Source organism: Ostrea edulis, chromosome 9 (genome assembly GCF_947568905.1).
Source record: "Ostrea edulis chromosome 9, xbOstEdul1.1, whole genome shotgun sequence".
NCBI classification, from domain to species: Eukaryota; Metazoa; Mollusca; class Bivalvia; order Ostreida; family Ostreidae; genus Ostrea; species Ostrea edulis.
This window is the reverse complement of record NC_079172.1, coordinates 4,148,196-4,169,471: the sequence shown is the minus strand read 5'-3', so window position 1 is coordinate 4,169,471 and position 21,276 is coordinate 4,148,196. Positions and strand designations below refer to the sequence as shown.

At 35.4% G+C, this 21,276-nt stretch overlaps 1 protein-coding gene across 1 annotated transcript in view; it reads left to right on the top strand.

The window, feature by feature from the left end:
* Window positions 1–1,668: 1,668 nt before the first annotated feature.
* The window catches only part of LOC125660154 (uncharacterized), a 55,656-nt gene continuing 36,048 nt past the window's right edge, over window positions 1,669–21,276 (top strand). Inside the window, 21 exon segments of the mRNA XM_056148191.1 lie at window positions 1,669–1,851; window positions 1,954–2,102; window positions 2,842–3,055; window positions 5,019–5,167; window positions 5,309–5,597; window positions 5,700–6,143; window positions 6,804–6,952; window positions 7,573–7,726; window positions 9,616–9,764; window positions 10,146–10,302; window positions 10,551–10,877; window positions 10,982–11,128; window positions 12,069–12,215; window positions 13,564–13,682; window positions 17,783–18,005; window positions 19,046–19,191; window positions 19,303–19,534; window positions 19,634–19,782; window positions 19,982–20,171; window positions 20,544–20,692; window positions 20,835–20,957. Of these exon segments, the coding sequence (XP_056004166.1) occupies window positions 1,727–1,851; window positions 1,954–2,102; window positions 2,842–3,055; window positions 5,019–5,167; window positions 5,309–5,597; window positions 5,700–6,143; window positions 6,804–6,952; window positions 7,573–7,726; window positions 9,616–9,764; window positions 10,146–10,302; window positions 10,551–10,877; window positions 10,982–11,128; window positions 12,069–12,215; window positions 13,564–13,682; window positions 17,783–18,005; window positions 19,046–19,191; window positions 19,303–19,534; window positions 19,634–19,782; window positions 19,982–20,171; window positions 20,544–20,692; window positions 20,835–20,957 (3,931 nt within the window). The 5' untranslated portion in view covers window positions 1,669–1,726.

Genomic DNA, 21,276 nt, shown 5'->3' with positions numbered 1-21,276 from the left:
TGTTATTATCCTTCAACCCAACACTTTTGTCTAATGATATTCGGAAGAAACGTTGACCAGTCGCTCTAGATCAGTGATTAGAGCGTTCATTTTGTGTCCGCTCGTACCCAAGCCTGCTCTTTCATCAAACACCAAGAAGTGAGAGTTAAGGGTCACTCGTATGGAAAACATGCTCCATATCGCAATAATCATTAACATGACAGAGAATCCTGGGTGCTGTGGTCCAAAACACCATACATAGGTCTAAATTTATGGTACGTCACATACATCTGGTGACGTCTCGATGTGAGTGAATTTTTTTTCCGAAGGGACGTACAACTAAGGAAGAAAAGGTAGATATTTTAGATTTTAACCAATAGAGCGATACAATACAATTGTTTTGGACCTGATTAACCTAATTTTATTTTTTAGGTACACATGATTGGTTCCCTATGTGCTCGTTCATTGTTTAAGGTAGCTCATTACACCAATATGGTTTGTTAAAACACCTCTTATGAAGTATGATTTCACCATGGAAAGAGTGATACAAGCTCTCAATTATTCTATATGATTTTTTGTGGTTCTAGGAATGATAAAAAAGGTGTTTTATTTGAAAATAATATATTCTAGAGTCTAAATTTTGCTGTGATTTGCATGCTGCATGATATGAATATCCAATAAAAATGCCTAAATGACTAAGTATAAACGTTCTAATTTTTAAGAAAAAAATATTTATAAAAATTCATAACATTATTTGTTAACATTTTTTTTAAATCTACGGATAACATCTTTAAAAACAACAAGTCAGTTAAAAAAGAGATATATCGAAGAAAGATATTTTAAAAAGGAATTGAAACGAAATGACCCAAATTTCAGATATATCACAATATTCAAACGAGAGAATAAAGTACTGATCCCGATCAAAATTGATAGAAATTACTAAAATAATCATATTGTTGCTAATTGTTTGCACTTTTCATCAAGAAATTAGTTTCCTTTATAAATTCGTTCAATTTGTAAATTTGTAAATCATTTTACATCAAGGGAATATAGTTTTCTGATTACAATGTTCTCTACATGTTCGCTATGACTGCTTATTATTCATAATTCCGATTGGGTTTGGTTCAAATTTGAAAAATTGTAATATTTCTGAATTTTGACCATTTCATTTCAATTTCTTTTAAAAATGTATTGGCATGTTTTTTAAAAGATTTTATCTGTAGAATTAAAACGTATTAACAAATAACGGTTTCATAAATATATTTTCATTTACAAAATTAGAACCTCTATCTGCGTTGTTTGGGAATGTCTTCTTGGATATTCATATCATGCATCAAATCACAGCGAAATTTGGACTCTTGAGTATCTTATATGCAAAAAAAACCATTTCATCATTCCCAGATAAATCACAAAACTTCATACGAAATACTTGCGAGCTTGTATCACTCTTTCGATGGTGAAATCATACTTCATAAGAGGTGTTTTAACGAGCCATTAAATAAAATTTTGGTGTAATGAGCTACCTTAATGAACATTCGGATTCACATACTTCTAAAAATAATAACACTTGTAATTTTTATATTGTACACGACTTCTTTTAAACAAAAGACGTTTGCAACATTCGTCAAATTACATATTTTCAGATCTATTGATATCAGCATACAGTGGAATCCAACCAACAACTTCCATGTCGACCTCACAAACTGAAATGTCATCAACTGTACATCCTGTCGCACCAGTAGCGTGCATGACTCGTCTTCCCATGAAAAGCATTTGTCAGGACAGTAACATTGTGATTACAAATGGCTGGATTTGTGTCATTCCTCAAGTCTTGAATTTTACAAAAAACGTGGATTTTAGCGACTTTTGCAGGTACCTAATCAATTTCTGCAGAAAAGAAATGTTTGCAAATATAAGATTAAGGTATACTTATGAGAGTATTGACCTGGATATTTCCACGTGTTTTATTTATAGGCTTGTTGACGTAACATTTATTTGTGTAATGGATAGAATAGGACGAGATTACAACCAAACATGTAGAAGCAGTGACAAAATACTTGCAGTTGACGTATTTAGTCCGATGTTTAAAACTGCATTTAGCCTGAAGTATGATCCCATTGAGTGTGAGTATCGATAGCAGTTTTAGTTATCTAACATCTGATTTTTAAAATCCATTGGAATCATCATAAAGATTATGTCTTTCAATGATAAGAGATTTAAGCAGATAACGAGGTATGAGTGCATATACCATCTTCATTCACATGATCTATCATTGGTACGGTTTGAAAAATAAACGCTGACGTTATGGAGGAGAGATAGAAGAATATTTTATGATGAACAATCTCTTCCTGACATGGAAAAAGAACTGGGTAGTACTGGAAAATTCAAGCAAAATCATCACAGATGGTTCATACTATGGCAAAACAATGATAAGCAATGAATTCATTTATCATTCGTTAGAGATATATTAACAGACATGCTTCAAATTATTATAACTTCCTGCTTTGCAGAGTACCACGTTTTGACAATTGTTCTTCCTATAAAGCGAGGATGTTATATATTGGATGCTGTTTGATTCCATGTATACCGTATAGCGGGGTTTTTCCGCGGTTCTAAATTTTGGCGATCTGCTGACTCAAAGGTATTCTAATAATTTTAGCGGAATATTTTGGCGGACAAGGAAGAGTTATCTCTCTCTTGCAATTACTGAAGTTGCAATTGAATGCATATTTAGCGAGTGAAATGTTGATGGAAAGCTACCTAACCGCTAAAATAAGCCAAATTTATCATCCCGCGAAAAACAACCCGATATACGGTATCCTACAAAGAGATTGTCTGATAAATGGGATGATTTCATTTCAGGTTATGCAAACTATAGCACAACAAGTACCTCCGCACTGTCACCGACACAAACATTGACGTCATACACCACGACAGCACAGAGCACAACGTTGACGCCCTCTCCGTTATTAGTTAAATGTAATGACACCGACGAGATTCTGTCCAAGAGTCTACAATGTGTTTTACCCCATTTTGCAAATATAACAACAGAAAAAGACAAAGCAAAATTTTGCAGGTAGATTTTTTTTCAAAAATCCAAAGGTGTAATAACTTACGTTTAATATATGAACGCTTCCATCAATATATATACAATTACATGGAACACTTTCATTATCTATAAATAATGAATGGTTCGTGTTGATGTAAATAGTATCTTAACTCTTACGCAAAGCAAGAATCCCTTATCACATTCCGTCGCTTTTGAAAATATATACAGTGTAATCGTATATATCATTGCTTATTCTATTTTTCAGAGTTGTAGATGTAGTATTTGTTTGCATCATGACTGAAATAGGATCAGAATTTGGAGTTAGATGTCGTGAAAGTGACCAAGAACTCGCCATTTCATATTACGGCCCTATCTTACAGTCCAGGCTCAATCTTAGCTTTGATCCTATCGGCTGTAAGTAAACATGTAATACCTGTAGTACTGCATATTGATAAGAGAGTTAAAGGGCCAAGCCTTAATGAATTGCTGTCGTTGCCACTCGTTGGCATATCAATTTAGGTGCTTTAGTACATGGTACAAATATATACAACAATTGAAATCCTCCACGAAAGTGACTAATCTTCTACGTCCAAACCACGAAATTACTATTCCTCCGACATTTTTATTCACAACCACAGTCCCGTGGGGATCCGGGTTAAAATAGGTTCCCAGTACGCCTCGCCTTGCATGTCGTAAGAGGCCTAAATTTTGCAGCCCTTCACCGGTAATGGTGACGTCTCCATATGAGTGAAAAAGTCTCGAGAGGGACGTTAAATATGTCTCCACAAAAATGTTTAATTTTATGCATGTGGAAAATACAAGCAAAACTCCAATCTCTCACCAGAGGGCGTATTACGCTGCGCTACAACACCTCTGTCAACGTCTGGATGTCAAGATTCTTGGCAAAACTTATTTCTACCTATTGCATTATAAAGCATGATTTTACAAGTTTTAGTGTTAAGCTTAAAATCTTACAGTAAGTTCACAAAAACAACGAATTCCATGATTATTCTAGTATTATTGGATGAATGAATATTTATATAAAACCTTTTAATTTGCTCAGGTGTCTCATATTTACCAGCTTCTGCGTTTATAAAATTCAGACAAGTGTTTGATTAGCTTAGATATGATCATTACAGATTGATATGCTAAGTTAGTTTTAGTACGTTTTGATATGATTTTTAGACGTTGACAGAGGTATTAGTGGAGCGTAGCGGGAACGATAACTCTGGGTAGAGATTGGCAAAACCCAACAAAACCGGTCATGGTGGCTTAATGGCCAGAACATGCGCTCTGTGACGGTGAGGTCGTGAGATCGATCCTCTTTCGTACCCTGACCTCGTCAAACCAAAAATATAAAACTAAGTTGTGACTGCTTCGTCGCCAAACCCTTGGCATTTAAGAATGAATCGTGGATCTTTGAAATGGAGGTCCGGTGTCGGCAGACGTTGGAATGATAAGGAATCCTCACTGCTGTAGCCCTGAATACCATACATATGTCTGAATGTGTGGTATTTCACTTACAGCTGGTGATGTCTCGATATGAGTAAAATATTTTCGAATGGGACGAAAAACAAGAAAGGCCTAAAATATCAAGCGTTCATGGCTCAAAGATGTGACGATTTTGTTTTAGGTTTTGCAAATGATAACACAGACAGTGTTCCTACACTGTCATCTAAACCAGCTATGGAGTCTCCCACCATGACAACAAATAATAACACCACGACTTCCTCTCCATTCCTCGTCAAATGCATCAATAGCGATGAAGTTATGTTCAAGAGTTTGCAGTGTGTTTTGCCATATTTTGGAAATATTACAACATTGAACGACAAGGAGATATTTTGCAGGTAATTTAGAAATCTCACAGTAGTAAAATAGTTACACTAAAACTAGTTGGTTTAATTTTATGTAAGTAAAATATAGAATTGTTCTCATTGACGATCAGAATCTTTGAAAGAGAAATTATAATGTATGTTATTTTATTTTTCAGAGTTGTAGATGAAGTTTTTACATGCATCATGGCTGAAATAGGATCGGAATATGGAGTCAAATGTCGTGAAAGTGACAAAGAACTCGCCATTTCATATTACGGCCCTATCTTACAGTCCAGGCTCGATCTTAGCTTTAATCCTATCGACTGTAAGTATAACACATGTCCTCCTAGCCAATAATGTTAAAATATTTACATATTCCTATCAGGTGAAAATTTTAGAAGGTGCTATTGTTGTCTTCAAATTATGTTAGTTGAGCATGCTAGAAAATAAATCATGTAATCTACAGGTCATCTTAAAAATGCATTAGGTACATCAACGAAACCGATAACAACTCGCAGCACGACGCTATCTATACCATATACAACACAAACTTTGAATTCAACCACAACAATGGGTCAAACGTCACATTCAACAATACCAACATCGGCCAGTACACAGATCATTCAAACAAATACTCTGTCGACTTTCATACCAGAATGTTATGATACCACTGAGGTTTTGTTAAGAGAATGGCAGTGTGCGTTACCATTATACACCAATCTCACTACAGCAGGTAGCCTTCAACTGTTTTGTAGGTAAGCTTTCTTAATGGTAGACCCATGTAATATTAAGACTGAAAGAAATGTTTCCACCTTACAATGGATAAAATAAACATACATTGACCATTGATATTTCAGTGCAATCGATTCGGTATTTATCTGCATTATGGATGGAATCGGGGCAAAATACGGAGTTAATTGTAGTGAGATAGATAGAAATAATGCTGTAAAAACCTATGCCCCACGTCTACAGTCAGCACTGGCGCTAATATTCGATCCCACTAATTGTGAGTCAAATCTTGTATCATCAGTCTCACTTTATTTAACAGGAATTTATACATACATGTAGATATGCATTTTCATTTGTAAAGGTTATTCGGAACCTCAGACGCCATTCGCTCATTCACGTGCACGTTCTACAAAGCAGGAGGCGATATTTCTTTCGACCGTCCCAACAATTACAGATTCTCCACTGCTGGTGAAATGTGGAGATGATGAAACCATCCAGTCTATTGGATGGATGTGTGCACTTCCATTGTACATAAACATTTCTACAGCAAATGATATGACGGAATTTTGTCGGTAAGAATATTTACTTCAAAGCAGCATTAGTACTATGTTGTAGATTTCTTATTTTACATTAGTATTTATGTCATTAGTACTATGTTGTAGATTTCTTATTTTACATTAGTATTTATGTCATTAGTACTATGTTGTAGATTTCTTATTTTACATTAGTATTTATGTCATTAGTACTATGTTGTAGATTTCTTATTTTACATTAGTATTTATGTCATTAGTACTATGTTGTAGATTTCTTATTTTACATTAGTATTTATGTCATTAGTACTATGTTGTAGATTTCTTATTTTACATTAGTATTTATGTCATTAGTACTATGTTGTAGATTTCTTATTTTATATTAGTATTTATGTCACGAAATGATACGTGGTCGTCTAATGTCGAGAAGACGAATGCGCGTTTGGTCTGGGTTTTTTTTTTTTTTTTTTTTTTTTTTTTTTTTTTTTTTATACATGTATTTCAGTAATATAAAATTGAAAACGAGTAATTTTACTTATGTGCGATGCTTCTCGCTAAATTACCTGATAATCCTTACATGCATTTAGGAATCTACAGTAGTTATGATCCGACATCTCTTAAAATGCTCTCCAAAGATTCGTATTTCATCGACAAAAGTACCTCTTAGTTCATTTTGTGTGAACACGATTTTGAATTTTTCAGTGAAGTGGATTTAGTGTTTGTATGCATCATGGGAAGAATAAGTTCCGATTACGGAGTTGTATGTCAGAACACTCACAAAGGCAGCGCTGTTACTGTGTACAGTTCAACGCTTCAGTCTATCTCTAGACAGTTGTTCGACCCCACTCTGTGTAAGTAACTATGAGGCGGAATTATGTGTAGGTTTTACCCTCAATGCTAACAGGGTCTGAAGCATTATTCACTGTACATAATTGCGAATATAGGTTCTTCTTTAAGCGTTCGAACAAACCTCCGCTTTTGCCAATTTTACGTACACTTTAATATATTTATTTTTAACGGAATTCATATCGCATTTGATGAAATTTTATATTAAAAAGAGAAATTTTATATTAAAAAGATTTTTGAAATATATGCACAGCATTCCATCCAAAAATTAAAGAATGTGTATTAAGTTCCATAACATTTGTATGAAATGAGTAAAGATGAAATTGCAATTGTCCTCTTTAGAAACTTTTTAAAATGCATCTATCTTACAGTTTGGTTATTCACGTATATGATAATTTAACGAAATGACTTTAATGGCATACTATGTGATGTGATAATATATAAACTACTATACATATTCTGTAAAAGCAACTGGCTTGTAATCAATTTTCTGACTTAAAATAAATTCACATGACCAAGTAAAACGCTTTGTGAACATCATCCTAGGTGCCTTCTGAATCCTTCTACGTTCAGAAATAGCAGTACCTAATCATTTTTAACGCGGGATACATTTCTATCATTTCAGGTTATGTACAATCTACTTCTGAAAGATTTACCACGACTGAATCACCATTGTTAACAAAATGTCGGGAAAGTGTTGCTATTACTTCAGCTGCTTACTTGTGTGTGCTTCCATTGTACACTGATATGACATCTAGCGACCTCTCCGCTTTCTGCAGGTACTGTACCGCCTGTACAACTGAGAATTATAGATGATAATTGCAGCTTCTCCATCGTCAACTTCCCATATTTATGTAGCAATATTCCATTATCACCTGCATATGGTGTTTATATTTCTAACCTGATTCGATACGCAAGAGCTTGTTATGCGTATAGTCAGTTTTTAAATCAAAGCAAGCTACTAACAAATAAGTTGATGGTACAGAAGTTCTAACAGTCTCAATTAAAGTCAGCATTTCACAAATTCTATGGTCGTTATAACGATCTAGTTCGTCAATACAACCTATCATTGGGTCAAATGCTGTCTGACGTGTTTCATACCGATTGTTAGACCGTTCTTGGCACACTGATTTTGACTCCGGATAACTCCGTTTACCTGATCAAGATACCAGGTGTGACCGGTTGATAGGGGATGCGTAGTCCCCCTAGGCACATGACCCCACCTTTGGTGTGTCCAGGGGTCCGTGTTAGCCTAACTCTCAATTTTGTATTGCTTGTAGGAGTTCTGAGATTGTTCACTGTTCGTCATCTTCACGTTTCATACTAGAGATGGGATCATGTGAATGCTAACTGATTCATTCTTTCCAGTTTTTTGTTTTTGTTTTTCAAACTACCACCCCTCCTTTTGAATTGGGAAAAGTTAGAGACATTTTCCTCAAATTGGGAAAAATCATTCGAAGTAAATTAAAATGGTAAAGATGCATAAAATAATGAAATAAAAAATAATTTTTTTGAGGTTTATTTCAGATCTGATTTAAAATCATAAAATAAATCATTATTCAACATTAAATATGTATTGGAAGTCACACCTTGTATATATATTATTTACTTTTTCTAAGAAATACTTATTGTCTAATTTCATAAAGAAAATAATAAATTATTAATTCACCAGCATTTGTACCCATAATCTTGTAAATATTATATTAATAATCAAGTTTCCAGAATGTCTCTCCTGTTTTGTATTATTCGAATTTTAGTAAAACCCTATACTGTTGGCCACTTCCTGTTATTAGCCTGACCCTACATATAATGGCGGTCAAACTAAATTGTAAACAATATGGCTTAATGTGCATCTGGAAGCTATATACTTCGCTGCATATCTGCTTATATGGATGCCTCTATTGTTTTACATATTCTTTACAAAACCTTTTGCATGTGCAGTGGTTTGGAGAATAAAACTGAAGAAAAAAACAACGTATTTACTCTGTCAGAAATATACGGTAGCCTTTTTTTTAAATGGCCTAATTTCCCTAGATTTGAAATTGGGAAAACATATATATATAATTGGGAAAAAATAGCTAATTTTAGTGAGGGGAAACAGCTGAATATCGGTGGCATTTTAGCCCCCAAAAAAATCACTGAAACTTTCTTGTGTGAAAGGTGAAGATAACGAACAGTGATCAATTTCATAACTCCTACAAGCAATACAAAATAGATAATTGGGCAAACACGGACCCCTGGACACACCAGAGGTGGCATCAGGTGCCTAGGAGGAGTAAGCATTAAGTAACCTTTGTGTTATCAAACAGGCAAAGCTAGTTCAATCTTTGAATTATAGGAGCTGAGCGAGGAAAACAGTCCCCCAACTGATAATTTATGCACAAACGACGCTTTTAATTTAACGTAAATACAAGTAATACTACTGGAAAATTCCCGAAAATCATTAAACGCTATTTTAGCTTAGTTTCATGCTACTAAAATCAAATCATTCATTGACTTTGTTATCTAAACTAGGTGAATAAATGAACAATGTTCTCGAAATTTCGATATCAGTATTTCAGCGATTTAGATAGCAAGGATTTTTAGGAGAATATAAAGTGAGCAATTCTAGATTATTTTTATTGTGCATAATTGGTTTTGTATGTTAGAACGCATGATATTATTTTAGGGTGGTAGAAATGGCCTTCTCTTGCATTACAAACAAGATAGAAGTTCAGTACAACATTAGTTGTCGCCTGGAAGACAAGGAGCGTATGATTCTCAACTATGGACCTGAAATGGAAAAATCCTTGAACCTACGATTCAGCCCCACTACGTGTAAGCAATATATATCTAGATATTTAAGGAATAACTACAGTAGAATCATTGTTCATGGGGGGTAATGTTCGGGAATTACGTGAGACACTCTTACCCACGAATTTTCGTGTCCTCTAAACCATGTAGAGTGATCTCTTCTAGAGACATCTTATCGCTTACCCACGAAATTACGTCTCCACGAAATTACGTCCCCACGAACCAGCAAAAGTTTGCTTACCCACGAATTAAAATGATTCCACAGTATTTGTTTTGAGAACATTGGGGTCTTAATTACACGACTCTATTCGCGAGTGTCTTTTGTGGGGTCTTAATTACATGACTCTATTCGCGAGTGTCTTTTGTATTCATTTTTTGAGATTTTAACTTGATTTTCATTTAAAGGTTATAATGTCACATTAGAAAGTTCAGGTCGAATCAGGAGAAGTCCAATTTTACCGTGCCAAGACAGTGTAACACTTTTAGCCAAAGGAATAGTGTGTATTCGTCCATTCTACTACGACATTATTAATGAAAGTTCATCTTTCCAGAGATTTTGCAGGTACACTGTATTTCATATAACCCATCCGTTGATGTTTGATGCTTTTTCTGTATCGCTCTGAATGTTTCTGTTTGCAATACCTAAATTTCTTGAGAAAATTTTATCTATTTGATTATGTATCTATATACGATGCACTACAATTGTGTATCATTTATTTAATCATTTCCTCTGTTGCTTCAAACATTAGTTTCAGTTATTCGTTATTTAAACTTAACATATATCTCATCAAACTTTGATTATTTTATTAGCCTTTTAGAGAAATTCAACCTTTGTGTTATGCATGAAATGGGTAAAGAACACAATGTAACCTGTGGCCAGACAGAATACAACACCTTTGTCAAAACCCACAGCCTGATCTTGCAGGCGACGCTTGACCTCGCTTTCAAGCCAGAAGATTGTTTAATGACGTCATTTACACCCATCACAGAAAATCCAACACACACAACGTACACTTCACCAACAGAATCTTGTTCACCTTGCCGAGACGAAAACAATGTAAAGAAGGTGCAATCGTATTGTATATCATCCAGCTCCACTGATATCAAAATGGCTCAAACCTTCGCAGAAACTTGTAGGTAAATGAAGTATAAATCTACCATCCTATTTGTAAATGATTCGTGCAAATCATATATAAAAATAGAATTTTCTGTGTTAATATGTTTCTTTCTTTACGTTGCAGCTTGATGGCAAATGTTTTCAAATGCATCATTACTGTCATAGAAGCTGAGACTAATTCAAAATGTAGCCCTTCTGATGAAGAATTCCTTGCAAGAAAATATGGAACACAATTGGATGCAGTTGTACAGGTGTCCATCGATCCCGTGTGGTGTAATTGTGTTTTCTATACTTTATTTTATTGTAATTTTACACGTGCGATAAACAAGAGCGTGTTCTGCGTATGATCAAGTTTCATATTGAGGCAGGCTACTGACAAATAAGTTGATGTTAATGGGGTTTCAACAGTCTCGGTTAAAGTCAGCATTTCGAAAATATCATGGTCGTTATAATGATCTAATTTTCCAATACAACCTGTCCTTGGGTAAAATACTGTCTGACATGTTTCATAAACTGAGGTCATTCTTTACGCACTGATTTTAATTACAGATTACTCCGTTTACTCTAGGCACCTGATCCCAACTCTGATATATCCAGGGGTCTGTGTTTTCCCCACTCTTGATTTTGTATTCTTTATTGGAGTTATGAGATTGATCACTGTTCGTTATCTTCATCTCTTCACATAATGTTACATACATAATATCGATATAATCTTCCTACTATTCTTATCATAGTCTTGTATATGAATCTGTTTAAACCAATTTATATATTTTACTGGATAACAAAACATAAAGTGTACTTATCTATAATTCTTTTCATATTTTGATATAAGGTTATGAAGTTTTACCGACACCAACTGTAAATCCCGACTCGTCATCGATTGTGAGGACCACCGCCACTCCAGTTGACCCCTGTTTAGACCCGCAACAGTTTTATATTGAATTATTGCCCTGTGTTGGACCGACCTTTGTATATCTCAGATCGGAAACAAACATTTCTTCATATTGTGGGTTAGCAGACATACTATATAGATAAATTGAAATGAACGAAAATAAACACCAGAAATAATTTCGCAAGACTTTTCTTCATTACAATCCAATATCTTATCAGTAGTTTTTTAAAAATATTTCTAGCAGTGTGAGTGTGATATTACTATCAATCTAAGAGGAATAGTTCTATCGCTAGTAGTAAAATAATTCTGATATTCACAGGTTGATTGCTAGTAGTTTTGGTTGCGTCATAAACCGGACAGAGATTTCCCTCAATACTAGCTGTTCCACAACTGACGCTGCAAGCATCGCACAAGCCTATGGCACCGAGATTCGCAGTAAACTATCGCTGACCTATGATCCAGCTCAGTGTATGTGCAATAGTTCCTGTCTATATAAAACTAGTTTTGGAAATCATTCGATGAACAAGCCTTAGGTTATTTAAAAATATTTCCCTATGACCACTTAACATGTAGTGACGACGATGCAAGATTTGAATCATGAAGTTTTTATTCATCTGTTTCTCCAATCCTTTTAAATCATGGTATTGGTTATATATATATATGTATTAAGCTTTGCAAGGAAGAGGCTGTTTGGTCAAATGGAAGAACAATTTCAAAGCATATTGAATATCAAGTTCGTATTCTGAATTTGGCGATCGTTTTCAAATTATACAAGATATTTGTTTTATATTTAGTCAAAGAATTAGATTTTGACGGACCAGTCTTGTAATTCACATTCAATTCTAGTTTAGTAAGACCGCCACATTTAGAAACGTTTAATCTATACAATCATGTGGTGTTATTTCATTATCCGTGTCTGTTTTTCTGAATCCAAATTAATTAGTTCTGTTCACTTGAAATCTGTTTATTTTCCCATTTTGCATGCTTTTTATCCTTTTGAATCAGTTTCTGTAATTTGAGTTGAATTTATAGGACAATTATATTAAATACATCATGTGTATTGAACGCTTAATGAAAGTATAGGAACTTAAATTCTTTTTATGGTGTTGAGAACTTGTCTACGAGAAAACCTGCATTATTTGGCAGAACAATATGTTTTGTATGTAATAATGTACATCAATATGAAATACATATCCTTATCGGGGTTGTATGCATTGAATAGGAATCTGCAACCATGTTGCTAAAAATAGCGCTTTTGTTCTGCCCCAAAGGTAAAATTATGTATAATGTAACCTTTCTATTTCAAAACTCTGAATCAGTATTTCTATCTATTTTATGATATTAGGCTATGATCTTTCATCAATTGCACTGACAACGACTGTAGTATCTGACACTTCTTCGATGATGAGGACAATGACCACATCAGTAGATCCCTGCTTACACTCACAACAGATTTATGTTGAATTATTGCCATGTGTTGGACCAGTCTATATGCATCTCAGATCGGAGATAAACATCACTTCATTTTGTAGGTTAGCAAATTTACAAATATATGCATGTGTGTTTTGTCTTTTGATATGTCTTACAATTTTGATTTTTAAACTATACATCTAGTTTGCCAAAAAAAGTGTGAATGAAAACAAACCCAGAAATAACGTTTCATGGTTATATAACTGGGTTGTTTAACATTTCTATCAGTGTTTGATGTTTCTGTGGTATTGTATATGATATTTCTATCAGTAGTGATTGTAATCAGTAGTAGTATTACAACTTTATCAGTATTCATTGTTATCAGAAATGACTGTTGTTCACAGGTTGATTGCTGATAGTTTTGGATGTGTCATAAAAGGAACAGAAACTGCTTTGAATTCAAGCTGTTCCTTTTCCGACGCTGCAAATATCGCACGAGCCTATGGTTCAGAGATTCAAAATAGTCTGTCGCTGAGATATAATCCAATTCAATGTATGTATACTACTAGCCATCTTTCTTTTTTTATTTTTTTTTCCGGAACATATTCCTAGGGGATCCAGGTTAAAATAGGTCCTCAGTACCCCGTGCTTGTCGTAAGAGGTGACTAAGTGGGGCGATCCTTCGGATTAGACCGCAAAAGGCGAAGCCCCGGGTCACAGCAGGTGTGACACGATTAAGATCCCTTCCTGCTCAATGCCCATAAGCGCCGAGCATAGGCCTAAATTTTGGAGCCCTTCACCGGCAGTGGCGACGTCTCCATATGAGTGAACTATTCTCGAGCAGAATGGTAAACAACATAAAATCGAGCGGAACTTTAAACAATATACAACAAATCAATCGTTACCATGTTCTCTTTTGGCTCTTTCTTGCAATTTCTATTTATTCTTTTATCACTTTATTAAAGACGGGACGTAGTAACAGGTAGTAACTCTTTAATAAAAACTCTCAGCAGTTTGAAGTGAAGCAGTGGGTCTTTTGGGTGTGACCTTTAAACGGAGGTCCCGTGTCGCGACAGGCGTTACAAGTGTAGCATGTTAACGAAATCTCAATGATACGGCCCTGTGTGTCATTTACAGCAGTGACGTCTTTATATGAGTGAAAAATTTTCGAAGGGACACAAAACAAATGAAACTTTATTAAGGGGTGGAGATTAAGGAGGTACTCTACATCGTCATAATAATGGCTGACTCGAGTTCCTTTTAAAACATAGTGGAAAAAATCAATATCAGGAATATTTGACTTTTCCTTGTCAATCTAAATACTTAGCCGAGTAGCTCAGTTTATTAGCATACCGATTGGTGAACTGTACGTCGAAGGCTCGAGTCCAGCAAGGGTTTTAAAAAATTTTCAGACTATTTTCTACTAAAACTGTATTGTTTGACAAAATAAAGTAAATTTGAAAATTTTCAACTTCAAAATATTGTTGTACATATCCTCGACTTTTCATCTACATCAAATTTCTCTGGTGTAGCATACGTCCTTAATAATAGTCTCTTCACTCTTATTTTGCCCTGTTGTCGCATTGATTTCACCAAATTAAATTGATAGGTAAATATGATATCTGAAAGGCTGAAAATGGTAAACTTTTCGTCAATCACACTGTGCATTGTATATCTTTTGAACAATTTTTTCTATTATAAGTAATCAATATAGCGATAAAAAATGAATAACCATTTCTCTTTTTATTTATCTGATAAAAGGTTATGACTTTACATCAACATTCCCAACAAAGAATCTCGAAGCTGACACTTCACCAATAGTACGGACGACAACAACGTCAGCAGACTCTTGCATAAATCCACAGCAGATTTCCATTGAATTAATATCATGTGTACAACCTGTGTTTTTTCCTCTTTTGTCAGAAAGTAACTTCACTTTATTTTGTGGGTAAGAAACACAAACGAAAAAGTATTGCAACACTAAATATGAATTCTGTATGTATTGCAATTCAGTCTGTACCATTTTTAGGTCACCTGAATCCATTCAGGTGACTTATTGCTATCTGTTTTTCTCCGTCGTCGTTCGTCGTGCGTCGTGCGTTAACATTTGAACATTTTCAGCTTCTTCTCTGAAACCCCTGAACCAATTTCAACCAATTTTGGCATATAGCATCTGTGGGTGAAGGTGAAATTCGTGGTCCCTGCCCCCCTGGGGCCTGAGGGGTGGGGCAAAAACCATCAAAATGAGTGTAATTTTAAAAAATCTTCTTCTTTACTCCTGGACATCAAGAAGCCAAACTGTGGGCATAATTATAATGAGCATTGAGCCCTCTACCAAAATTGTGAAATTCATGGCCCCTGGGGCAGGGGTTCTTGTGTTAGGGTGGGGCTCTATTGGTCATATAGTGAAAATGGCAAAAACCATCAAAATGAGTGTAATTTTAAAAAATCTTCTTCTTTACTCCTGGACATCAAGAAGCCAAACTGTGGGCATAATTATAATGAGCATTGAGCCCTCTACCAAAATTGTGAAATTCATGGCCCCTGGGGTAGGGGTTCTTGTGTTAGGGTGGGGCTCTATTGGTCATATAGTGAAAATGTAGAAATTCTTTGAAAATCTTCTCTGTCTCTGGGTATTAAGTAGACAAACTAATAGCATGGTAATGATGAGCAAGGATGCGTCTTTATACCCCCTGCAACAAGTTGTGGGGGGGTATACTGGAATCGAGTTGTCCGTCTGTCCGTCCGTCCGTCCGTCCGTCTGTAGACGCAATGGTTTCCGGGCTCTAAAGCATTATCCTTTCCACCTACCGTCACCATATCATATATATGGACTACCCATGGGATGAAGATGTTCTCTATCGATTTTGGGGTCAAAAGGTCAAAGGTCAAGCACACTGGACATCGAAGTAGCAATATGGTTTCCGGGCTCTAAAGTGTTATCCTTTCCACCTACAGTCACCATATCATACATATGGACTACCCATAGGATGAAGATGTTCCCTATCGATTTTGGGGTCAAAGGTCAAGTGCACTGGACATTGAAGTAGCAATATGGTTTCCGGGCTCTAAAGCGTTATTCTTTCCACCTACAGTCACCATATCAAACATATGGACTACATATGGGATGAAGATGTTCCCTATTGATTTTGGGGTCAAAAGGTCAAAGGTCAAGCGCACTGGACATTGAAGTAGCAATATGGTTTCCGGGCTCTAAAGCGTTATCCTTTCCACCTACAGTCACCATATCATATATATGGAGTACTAATGGGATGAAGATGATCCCTATCGATTTTGGGGTCAAAAGGTCAAAGGTCATGCGCACAGGACATCGAAGTAGCAACACTCAGAAAAGAGGTAGTTTATACCTATTACCAACACCCTTTGGGGTAAGCGGGGGGTATTCTTAGTGAGCATTGCTCACAGTACCTCTTGTTAAAAATTGTGAAATTCATGGCCCCTGGATCAGGGGTTCTGGTGCTAGGGTGGGGCTCTATAAGTCATATAGTGAAAATGCATTATTTTTTTGAAAATCTTCTCTGTCCTTGGGTATTAAGTAGACAAACCAATAGCATGATTATGATGAGCAAGGATGCCTCTTTCAAAATTGTGAAATTTATGGCCCCTGGGTCAGGGGTTCTGGTATTAGGGTGGGGCCCTATTGATCATATAGTGAAAATGCATTTTATATCTTTGAAAATCTTCTCCTCTGCTGCTGGGTATTAAGTAGACAAACAAATAGTATGATAATGATGATCAAGGATGCTTCTTTCAAAACTGAAATTTATGGCCCCTGGGTGAGGGGTTCTGGTGCAAAGGCGGGGCTGACCACATAGCTATTCAATGTTTCTTCCATCCAAAAGTAAAATTCTTATATTTAAACACAAACCTAATTCAAACATTGGAAGGTTGTTACATGATACTCAGGTGACCTATAAGGCTCCTGGGCCTCTTGTTACAATATACACTGTACCTGAAATAAATTTTCTATTGTCCGCTCTGTTGGCCGAGAATCGCCCGTACGACTATTGTACTCACTTTCAACAGAATGCTTAAGCTCTTTTTGAACCAGTACAGTTCGACAAATTAAGTTGCTTGCATGTCGAAATTATGGGTCCTCTTCAAGTTTCAAATACAATCCAATGATGAATTATTGGAATGAGGAAAGCAGGTATGTCATTGGGGCAAATTGGTCATTTGGTTATCCCCATTCAACCATCTGTAGAATTGTCAGAAAATATCATTGAACAAATTATATCCAAGATCGTGTAAGATATGGAAGACCCCGTTAAACCTCTCATCAGGAGGACAATACACTCGGAAGGATGGTTGGACGAAAGGGTTTTATCAAATAGCTAGTTTTAACAACGGTATGGTTGTCACATCGTTTACTTTCAGCGAGAACAGTGTGAAATCTACTAAAGTCATTTGGCTATCGTGCACAAAGATCCCTAAAATGATAACAGCTGTATGCAATGGTGTTAAGTTCTCCAACGTTGGGATCTAATCTCTTGGAGGAAAGTCCATTGGTTGAATGAAAGTTACTTTTGCTACGTATCACAGATACACGAATGTGTGTTTGGTTGCAACACAGAATTGTATATTCTGAACTAAATATTGTAGAGACGATTCGGTTTGGTGGTGGATCAGTTATGGTGTGGGTCTCTGTTACCTTCGACTATATACTGGATCTTATCACAATTAGTAACAAAATTGATGCACAAAATTACCAAAGGGAAATTCGTGCCGCAAGTGTTATGCCTCACTTTGACAATTACCATCTTCAACAACGACCATTGGTCATGGATAACAATGCCACGACACATAGTGATGGTGCTCGTGCTGTGTACAATATATTGCGTAGAGTCAGTTGCTCGAATGCCATGTTCCAACACTATTTAGCACATTTGGGACATCCATGGTTGAGGAATTTGTGAAAGGACATCTCCTATGCAAACATTAAATGAACTGACAGCATCAGGAGTGACAATCTCTACCACAACATCAAGGCCAACGTTTGATCAGAGGCTAATTAAGAAAGAATATGCTTATTCGTCAATCGTGTGAACTAAAGTTGCAATAGATACTCCACTTTTTGGCACGCTGTTTTTGGCTATATTTAGCTCTAAAACTTCATAGTTATTTCGGATTTCAAACATTTCGGTTGAGCATAACTGAAGAGACATTATTTGTCGAAATGCGCATCTGGTGCATCAAAATTGGTACCGTATAAGTTTTACATTATGACCCCTGGGTCGAGGCCTCTGCTGGTGGACTGTTAGTCCCCGAGGGTCTCTACAGCCCAGTAGCTAAGTACTTCGTTACTAGCTTGAAAATACGGATGTATATTTAATTGCTGTTATACAATTTAGAAATTCATTTCAAAATTAAGGATTATCTCCCTCATGCATAGCTCTTATCCTTGGACGAATTTAGCTCCACTTTTTTGGCACGCTATTTTTGGCTATATTTAGCTCTAAAACTTCATAGTTATTTCGGATTTCAAACATTTCGGTTGAGCATCACTGAAGAGACATTATTTGCCGAAATGCGCATCTGGTGCATCAAAATTGGTACCGTATAAGTTTTACATACTGAAAAACCGCATTGGTCTGAAGGTTTGAATGATAACCTCATTTAACTTCATTTCATTCATAATATATATTTGAATCAATAGATAGAGACCTATTTATTTACTGCAAGTTTTCCTCCAAATAACAGTCGTCTTATATTTGAAAAAGACTGACAATGAATACATGTACTAATGGACACACTTCTTGATTTCAAAGAGTAGAGATACGGTATTCATTACTATACATCACGGTATCATTTTATTTAGAATTGCTTCTTCCATCATCAGTAATGTTGTTTTATTGTTATCTACAGGTTGATAGTCAACATTACTGGATGCATCATCGATAAAATACAGAATTCATTGAATATAACTTGTCCAAAAACTGATGCAGCGGCACAAGCGTATGCTTCAATGATTCGAGGAAAGCTTTCGGGGTTGATCTATGATCCAGTTCAGTGTATGTACTCTGCTTAATAAATGCATTGTACAAAAACATGATCATCATTTCAACAGACACTCGTATGTTGAATGAGGTGAATTTAGGTTTGTACATCTTTTTTATTTTTAGGTTATCCCTTAAAAGAAAATGAAACTTTGGTGTCGTCTGCACCCAAGACAACATCTCCTTCAACTGAATTCAACATCACTTCCTCAAATTCGGCATTCACTTCCACAATTCTTTCAACCTCTGAAACGAGTCTGTGTCAAGATCTTGCCAAAATCACACCGTATATACTTCCATGTGTGGGACCTATGCTCCTTTCTATTTCTTCAGCAAAAAGTATTACGATGTTTTGTGGGTATGTTGGACTATTCATAGAATAAATCTTAATTTGTTGTTTTAAAAGGTAGTCATTTACAAAGTATAATGGGAACTAATAGTGTGATTTGATTTGTAGGTTAATTATCAAAATATTTAGTTGTATTTTGCATCAAACGGAAGCAGCTGCAAACAGAAAATGCTCTTCGGGTGATATGGAGAACCTTGTCAAGACAATCGGACCTCAGATGAACAGAACACTCCTGTTACTGTATGATCCTGTTCGTTGTTAGTATGAATCAGATGATTCATTTTAGCGTATCTATCTTACTTCTAAGTATATGTGTCATTTTTCTGCAATGTATGTATTTCTTGCTTACTTTATTACAGAACTACATGCTTCACACATGTATGATTAATTTTCTTAAAACAGATTTCATTTGAGTTGCGCGTTCCAAAGAAATATGACTCTTTATCATGTTTGAAGGTTTTGAGTTTAACTCGCTCGTAATCAACGAGACTAGAAGTATGCCATCATCAACAACTAGCACCATCAGTACAACGCCCGAATTCACATATTGTAGAGACCAAACTACAATCAACACGGAAATTTTACCATGTCTTGGACCCTCGTTTCTTTCTATAACTTCTGCATATAATCTCCATGGTTTCTGTAGGTATGGTATATAAATCAAATGTTCTATGAAATAAGTGAACCAATTCTAACAAGGGGAAGTAGCAAAACCAAATCCTGAGGTTATTTTTTAAGTATGTTTAAATTGACTTTTAAACTATCGAATATTTAGAAATCACATGATACATGGTTACATGTTGTAATGGCATCATGTTTTAAATATACAATATTTAATGGAAAAAATTCATGCTGTGTAGTGCTATGGGATTTCCGTTTTAATAACACACTGTGTTAATTAAGTTATATTTAGAGCGAGTCGATAAGGTGCTACAACTTTAAGGTTTCTATCCAGAACTCAGAATTTTTAATGGAAAGAGGAGTGTAAATAAATGCTTACCACACTTCTTTATTGCAGATTGATGATCAACGTGTTCAATTGCATCATGAATAACATAGCTTCAGCCACAAACAGCTCGTGCACAGCAGATGATAGATCTTATGTTGTTGAAACTATTGGTCCACAAATAAATAGAACAATTGCAGGTCCACATGATGTGATGGAATGTAAGTAATTCTATAATGAAGAATTTTCAGTGCTATAAACAATAATTATCATTTTCCAGTAGGAAACGTGGGTATTTTTTTGCTAGAAGTTTAGACTTTTTCCAGTAATATTTCTTATCATATCATTTGGTAATATATCTAGGTTCTGAGCTCCTTGGTGGAGATCTTACAACCACCATACCAACCACAACCACCAGATCACAGGTTGTGACAGTTACCACACCGCTGTTTTCACCAACAGTCTCCACGGCAAGACCATTCAAAGGTTCGTTTTGTTTAGATTTGAATAATACGTTTTATCAGTGTTTGAGTCAGTATGGAGGGATTTATTGAATTACATCTAGTAGACTTTTATATTTGTTTTATAACACAAAAATCATTAAATGTCAATTGGACAATTTTTGGGATAAATAATACGTTTTAAGTTTGAAGTAAAAGGTTATAAAAAATTTTGAGAGAGTGTATTATATGTAATTGTATGAAATAATTGTGGCTAAACAATGCTCAAAATTTCATTTCCTTAAACATACTGAAAATGTGAAGATAACGAACAGTAATCAATTTCATAAATCCTATAAAGAATA